Below are 7,400 nucleotides of genomic sequence, written 5' to 3' on the forward strand. Positions count from 1 at the left end.
TTTTCTGTTACCGGTCTGTCGATGGATTTCTTTTAATTTCTTTTCTCTCTTCTTTTACGAAAGAAAAATCTCTAGGAAGGGACCGTGAAACTTGTTGAACGGGAAGGAGGTAGGACGGGACGTCTATAAAAAAGAAGGAATGTTTTGCTCAAAATCTCGGAGTTTGGGGACGGAGTGCGATCAATCGTGGCGCGTGTATACGAGGCACGAAGACACTTCGGCACCTCCCGAAGGGCGCGCCGCGCGAGACATCGACATCCTGCGAGAGCCGCCGGGCTGCTGCGATGGCCCGGGCTTTGCGACGGGAGAGCGCCCAAGAGCGCCCGCGCCACGACGCCGCCACCCGTCGCACACCGCTGCGCCCAGCGCCGAACGACGTCGTTCTCGTTGCATCGCGGCGCACCGCGCACGCCCTGTAGCGAGAGAATCGACTTATGGACCCTCGCCTTGCCTCACCTCGCCCCACTTCGCCTCGCCTCGCCTCGGATCGACACGATCCGGATGACGTTCTGTCGATACCGTGTCGATTTTCAGAGGAAATTGGAATCTCCAAACGAGAGCAGATCTATTTCCCTTAATATCTGTTCCATTTTTTTAATACAATTTCTGGCATTAATATTTCTTGATGCTCCGCGTCCGATTGAGTCAAGAATGTTATGCAAATTATACTATGTATCTTGTTTTACACAGCTTGAAATACATTATCTTCATAAAGAAATGGGACATATCACATTATAAAAATATAGAACTTGAACAAGAAAATGTTTTTATTTTTAAAATAAGATATAATATGGTGCATTTCGGTGTGAAAATTAAAGTTATATATCTTGTCCACAGAATATAAATGATGTTACGATTCTTGTAAAATAGTAATCATATAAATAAGTATTATTGATAAATATTGCAGATGTGTATGTATATATATATATATATATATACATATATACGTTTAGTAGAATGTTCTTATTGTATTACGGAAATTAAGATATAACAATAAATTGGTAAATAGTGTAACTTCGTGGATCTAATAATTGTCAGTCTTATACTAGATTTTCACGCACTTTTCACTTTTCTTCCGTATATATTCAATTGGCATTTGAACACTGTATCGTACATATATATATATATAATGTATTAATTTCCCACACATTTTTGCCAAGCCAAGCCTCCGCACGTTATAGAAACAATCACGTATACTACAACCTGCAACAGAAAAAATGAATCAAGTTAGACTACAACAGAGATTAGAAAGATCCGAAATTGACCGCAATGTTGGACTTACTATTAAAATTGCGCCGACAATAACATAAATTTTGACATTCTTCCAAAACAAGGAGCGTGCTAGATTTCTACTTGTCTTTCTGAATGTCACGGACTAGAATAAAAAAGTGAATTTTATAATATTCTATGATTAACAATGTTAAGTTGTACAGCATATTTTTACATACATTAGCAGACAAATTTTCTGTTTTGTTTACAAGCAATTCCAATCGCTCGCCACGCATCGCTATATTGTCGATATTTTTCACCATTATGTCTTTAAGTTCATCTAGCTCGCCGTGAACTTTAGACAATCTATCAAGATCTTTAGATTCGCTATAATGTTTCTAAAAAATGTAAAGTGTGAGACAGTGTTTTAAGATGCATAATCAATTCTGACAGTACCATTTCGTTAGCCAATACATGGCCAAATTCTGTGTTCATGGCATAAGCTACGGCAGTTTGAGCACCTGGTCCATAAACAGCCAAGAATCTTCTCTTGATTTCATTGAGATACAAAAATGCTCTGGATCTTTGAAAATCCTGAAACAAAATTTTATTATATCGCTTAAAAAATGACATTGAAAAAACGTGATTTTCGAATTATATATTACCGTGAATGAGTTAAGTTCATCATTATTATATCAATCATCAAAATAAACTTAACTTTATGAAAAAAATGTTAAAATCATCTAACAACTAAAAAAGGATAGTTTTTAAGAAAAATCATTATAATTTAAAAAGGGTGATTCTTTTATGAATTTTAACATAAAAATGATAAAAATAATATTTAATCATAATAAGAATATATTTCTTTTTCCGTTATTAATTGACTCGATAACTTTCTCAAGAGGAAAAGATAGTTTTTGACTTTTTTCAAAAAATTTAATTTTTTTAGTTGTGTCACTTTCAATGTAAAGATTTGTATCTAAAACATACATCATCAGTAATACACATGTAAATAAGGCGATCCTCGCAGATATAGTGAAAAAGATAAGGCCCTTGCGAATATGTGAGTTTGTCATTGTCCGGTGGTATCTTTGCCAAGATTTTCGCTGTGACTTCTTCAAAGTTTCCAACGCACGCAGCATGTTTCGCCAATATAATTGTTCCACGAGCCACCACACTGTATAAAATTGGCATATTGGATTCTGTAACAAAGTATATAGCATATATGTGGTTAAATGTGATAAATAGATAACATACGTAAAGATTTTCGTTTTATTTTTTACTAACATTAACTCAATTTTTCTTTAATCACATTCTCCCAGTGGGATTTGCTTATCATATCACAATTGAAAACAACATATTGCTATGTGGCTGTATGCAGGCAACTGTTCAATCTGCTTTTAAACACGCAAATCGCTCATTTAAAAAATAGATAATGACACAAATTAGCAGTGACCTGAACAATAATTTCATAAGTACTCCATTATGTATATAGTCTCAACTTTAACCTGTGACAACCTAATAAAATTAAACTTCTACAATCATTTTAACTATCTAAACTTCGAAATTTGAATACGAAAATACAACTAGAATATTTTTTTGAGGACGGGATAAATCATCAACCATCTAACATCTCATTTGACCTACCTCGATACAAAACAAAGTATTTAAATGAAGGAACAGCTGCGCACTTTTCTGTTTACGTCTTCAACGATGTAACCCTGGTATTAAGGGTTTCCGTTGGTCCAGGAAGAATAATCAATCGATTGGTCTGTCGATTCTCCTCGGAAACACTGGCCAAAACATCGAAATACTCTTTGCGGTTGTAAAATAGTCACATTTCCATAAAATCATCGATGAGTGATCAGAATGATATGGATGACAGTAGTAGGCGGTAGCGTAGTGGGGTATGGTGAGGCACGAACGCCATCAACTTGATGTTTGTTCTTTTGATCTTGCGCACATTAAAAGGCGCGAAATTTAAACCGACAATGCGTTGAATATCAGTTGAATACTAAGATCTATTCTGGGCAAATTATCATGACATTCAATAGGACCTCGAGGGTTCAGACATGCTTGAAATATATCGATATTATTGACTATGGAAATAAAATTTTACATAAAATAATATCTATGTAATTATCCTATAAGCGGATAATACTATTTAATATTAAGTAATATTTTAGGCATATTCTTACATAATATTAAATGTAACATTTTAAGAATATTGTACTAAAATTATATAATATTAAACAATATTCTTGAAATATTAAATGAAAGGTTAACTTTGTCCATTTCTGATAATATTGTATGATTATTAAAAGTAACATTATTTAATGTTACTGTAATATTGCATAAACATTAAAAAGTATTATAACAAAATTTATTTTAATTTGTAAAATTGTTATATTTGTTTGGTATAAGTATACGTTTAAAGATTGAAAATAATTTTGACGCGCAATTGTAGAACTGGATATGTATATATAAAATCATGCCAAAACGTTTTTTTAGCACAAGATGCAGTATAAACTGATAAGAACTTTTCGTTGCTGGATTGTGAATTTAAATTGCACTAAATTAAGAATAATTAAGATTTATAAATATTTTAATAATCTTTCATGGATATTAAGATATAATATTTAAGGTATATAAGTGGACATATAACCTCTGTAGAATACTCTCATAATATTAAAAAGTATTATATGATATTTTCAAAATATTATAATAACTTATTTTAATTTTTTGAATAATATCTATATAACATTCTAGGAATATTTTGCGCTTATAGAGTAATTAGGTACAGCTTTTGATATAGTATTAAATGGGAGGACTTTATTTGCCTACAAATTGGCTGCGTTCAAAAACGTTTATTATGCACTGTCGGAAGTTTTCTTCACGCTCACAGATCATATCTCACGGATCACTTTTAGATCCAGAAGAATGGTCTTAGCTCAGCAGATAATTATAAATAAATATTTGCAAAGCTATTCTGCCGAACGCAGCCAATGTTCTTACCTAAGGCAGTACTGTAACTTTCAATCCTTAATTATAACTCAAAAATACTTAATGAAAAAATATTTTTATTATGGTATTTTGAAAAACTCTCGAGATAAGCTATAAGAATATGTAATAAAAAATGGAGATTTTCATTTAAAAAAAATCAATGCAATCTTGACCTGATCTTCCAAAGTCGAACTAATAAGACTAGTAGATCTTTTTAAACCCATAACATATTTCTGATTGGACTTTATCCTGCGAAGATAAAAGAGCGTACGGGCAACTCCATATAATATTATACTGTCTGATAAAATACGTTTGAAACTGTATTATTAAGGATCTAAAAGAAAAAGTCATTCACGGTGATACCTTGGGCGTTCAAAATTGGCGGACCAAAACTGGTATTGCGAAAACTTGCCAACCCTGATCGTGGTCATAATCGGCGCATGTGCCATCCATGAGCTACGGCATCCACACCTATAGAAAGCGACGTTCAATTGTGGACAACGATTTTTGCACACAGCACGTCGATGCTTCACGCTTCGTATATGTCGACGCGCCGGCGATTATTCCGACGGCTGTGCGACTATAATGGTGGAAGGAGATAACAGAACGTAATGCGAATAAGATAACGGTGTCTTCGTCGCGGAGAAGGAGATGGTTATAATGTACGCGTGAAGTTCAAATACTTCGAGTCGGTATTCCGTATCGACAGTGCCTCGAAGACTGTAAGGAGACAGAATTGTCGGTCAATTGTCTGAATAATCTCACGGATCGACTCTGCAGGAAAATCCTTGCTCAAGATTCCTGTGATCATTTGCAGAATCAGTTCGACTTATCGTGACTTTACCGAACTTGGCGGTGATTATGGGTAAATGTTATTTAAAATTAAATTTATAAGATTATTATTTTAGTCTCGATTTATGATTGCATTTCAAGTCTAGCAATGTGCAGATTATATAACTATTTATATGCTCGCCGCTTACTGTCGTAAATGCAATCTTAAACTAAGAATGGAATAATAATCTTACAAATTAAAATATTGAAATTTACATGTTAATATATTATTAAGCATCATTTCTTGACCTTCCTTTACTTATTTAATTTTTCTGTTTACATATATACTTCTCAATATCTCTCGTTCGATAATTACCATAATCGTCTGTTTTATTTGTGGGAACTTTGGACTAACATGAGATATGTAGTCTCTTTAAGTAATCTTCCTTTCGAAAGGAATAAGCGCCGGTTAAATAAATTGGAATTGAGGACAAGTCAAATGTACGTGAAATCGATAAAGAATGAAAGAAAATAATAAGAAATTATAAAAAAGAAAATGAAAACTGGTATAAAACGGATACAAATGGATCGTTGATAAGAATGCAAAAGATTTTATACACCAATGTCTCCAATGAATTCAAATGTATAAATTTTGAACTTCGTATCGGAGTATCACTTCTAGAAAATAAATGGTCAAAAATATAAAAATTTGATATTCATAAAATGATGGAAAACGACAACACAGTCGAACACGACATTTTAGCTGTGTCATAAATGGAAAGCACGGAATCGTATACTGTTACATAATGTTATCTGTGTACGTTGCTAGAAAATATCTATTTTTTCACGTAAGACTATTTTGATCTATCCCAAGCAGAACAATATGATAACGTTGCAATGACATCAAAATGGATCGTGATCAATCGAGAAATAACTTTTAATAATCACTTTGGAGCCATCTTGATTATAAATATACAGTTAATATTCCAGAAAGGCGTAAGAGTGGAAAAGTATTTGTAACTCGGGCAATAACTACAGAAAATCCGATGTTTAGCGTGGCACATTTACTATAAAAAACAGAACGTTCGTTCCTATTAATCTTATTCCTTTAACGATCAATAACTGTACTTTATCATTAAATATTACAAAATGGAACAAATAATGTAACAGATATTTAATAATGTAAACGCAATTTCTATTAGCAATTATAGTAAAAATTTTTTTTTTTTTTATTTATTATCGTTTATGATACTATTATTTATTGTTTGATTGTTTTAATACTCTCTAAACTGTTTGGAATTTCACTGTAAAGTGTGAAAATTGAGCGAATCTTGAAAAAGAGTTTAATCTTTAAGAATGAGAACCCTTCAGAGTGATTCACTCCAAAAATTTTAAAGAGGTCAAACAGTGAGAGTGTCGTCGATTAATTATCATGACATAATTTCGATATATCAACTTTTATCTTATTTATACGACTCAATTATATAACTTTTTATCGATAAATTGCTTAGCGATAAATTCGTAAATTTAATTTAATTTCTTCTTTGTGTCGAGATGAAGTTATCAAGTTAGTTGTGCTCGAAAGGGACAAAAATAGCTTCGGCTTCGAACACGAGTTCCCTTTATGCTCGAATAATCCCTGTTTCTTACTGTATTGATTTTGCGAAGGGTCCGTATAGTCCTTTAGAAGGGAAGACCACAATTAGTAGAAGACCACAATTTAGTGAGGGAGAAAGTATATTTCCGAATAAAGAAATCAATAATTTTCGGTTGGTAGCATTCAGAAATAAAAAATTTACAAACACATGTATACGCTGAACATTTTGTCTCATAAAAATATTTCACCTGCGACGCAAAATCAGTGAACTTTAAAAATACATACATTAATTTGTAAAATAAAATTATAAGTAATCTAAGCAAAGATAAGTTGTTTTTCAACACTTTTATTGCTCCTTCTTATTCCTTTGAAAAGACCACCATGACAAATTCCATTCTTATAAAGTCTATGTGACGTCTTACTTTTCCGTAAAAAGTATTTCTTTATGTCTAAGACATTGATAAATAGAGTGAAGCTTGTATATTAATAAAATTATCATTGTTTCTCTCTTGCTCTCTAGTCAAGTGCTCACGTGAATTACTTTTAAATTTGATTGTCGTTGATTAGTATTTCTTAATTGTTCAATACCGTCCGCTTCGCAGAAATATACTGTCTTATTGTTTTTAAAGCGAGATATATTTACTTTGGCAGAAACATTGATTTAAAAAAATTTTTTTCTTGTCTGAAATCTTCTATATAATGTAAAAAAATGTAGGTTTGAGTCGCAAATACATTTTGTCAATTTTTATAAACTGGATTTTATTCTAATAAATGAGCTTATACTGTCAAGTGAAGATATTGAAAACTTTACAGAAAAAAA

The 7,400-nt window shown here is 32.3% G+C and overlaps 2 protein-coding genes across 3 annotated transcripts in view; one reads left to right on the forward strand and one right to left on the reverse strand.

Annotated features, from left to right (window-relative positions):
- Window positions 1-910: 910 nt before the first annotated feature.
- On the reverse strand, window positions 911-3,126 carry LOC108749497 (vesicle-associated membrane protein 7). Of its 2 annotated transcripts, none has more exons than XM_018488260.1 (6): window positions 2,857-3,126; window positions 2,200-2,411; window positions 1,666-1,803; window positions 1,449-1,607; window positions 1,283-1,375; window positions 911-1,203 (listed from the first exon to the last, which is right to left on the reverse strand). In XM_018488260.1, the coding sequence occupies exons 2-6, from the start codon at window positions 2,401-2,403 to the stop codon at window positions 1,135-1,137; spliced, it is 663 nt and encodes a 220-aa protein (XP_018343762.1). In that variant the 5' UTR covers window positions 2,404-2,411; window positions 2,857-3,126; the 3' UTR covers window positions 911-1,134. The 2 variants fall into 2 exon arrangements, with proteins under 2 accessions (XP_018343762.1, XP_018343763.1); XM_018488261.1 differs by lacking the exon at window positions 2,857-3,126 and adding an exon at window positions 2,497-2,584.
- A 1,505-nt stretch (window positions 3,127-4,631) lies between these two features.
- Window positions 4,632-7,400, forward strand: part of LOC108749496 (mitochondrial amidoxime reducing component 2) — a 6,327-nt gene continuing 3,558 nt past the window's right edge. Inside the window, exon 1 of the mRNA XM_018488259.1 lies at window positions 4,632-5,077. Coding sequence (XP_018343761.1) covers window positions 5,074-5,077 — 4 coding nt within the window. The 5' untranslated portion in view covers window positions 4,632-5,073. The remainder of the gene's footprint in view (window positions 5,078-7,400) is intronic.

The sequence above is a fragment of the Trachymyrmex septentrionalis genome, unplaced genomic scaffold (genome assembly GCF_001594115.1).
Source record: "Trachymyrmex septentrionalis isolate Tsep2-gDNA-1 unplaced genomic scaffold, Tsep1.0 scaffold29, whole genome shotgun sequence".
NCBI classification, from domain to species: domain Eukaryota; kingdom Metazoa; phylum Arthropoda; class Insecta; order Hymenoptera; family Formicidae; genus Trachymyrmex; species Trachymyrmex septentrionalis.

Coding starts and splice junctions, on each gene's coding strand:
- LOC108749497 (XM_018488260.1), bottom strand. CDS start 2,403: ATGCCAATTTTATACAGTGTGGTGGCTCGTGGAACAATTATATTGGCG. Junction 1,608..1,665: donor ATGTATTGGCTAACGAAATG/GTACTGTCAGAA, acceptor TACATTTTTTAG/AAACATTATAGCGAATCTAA. Junction 1,204..1,282: donor TTGTCGGCGCAATTTTAATA/GTAAGTCCAACA, acceptor TTTCTGTTGCAG/GTTGTAGTATACGTGATTGT.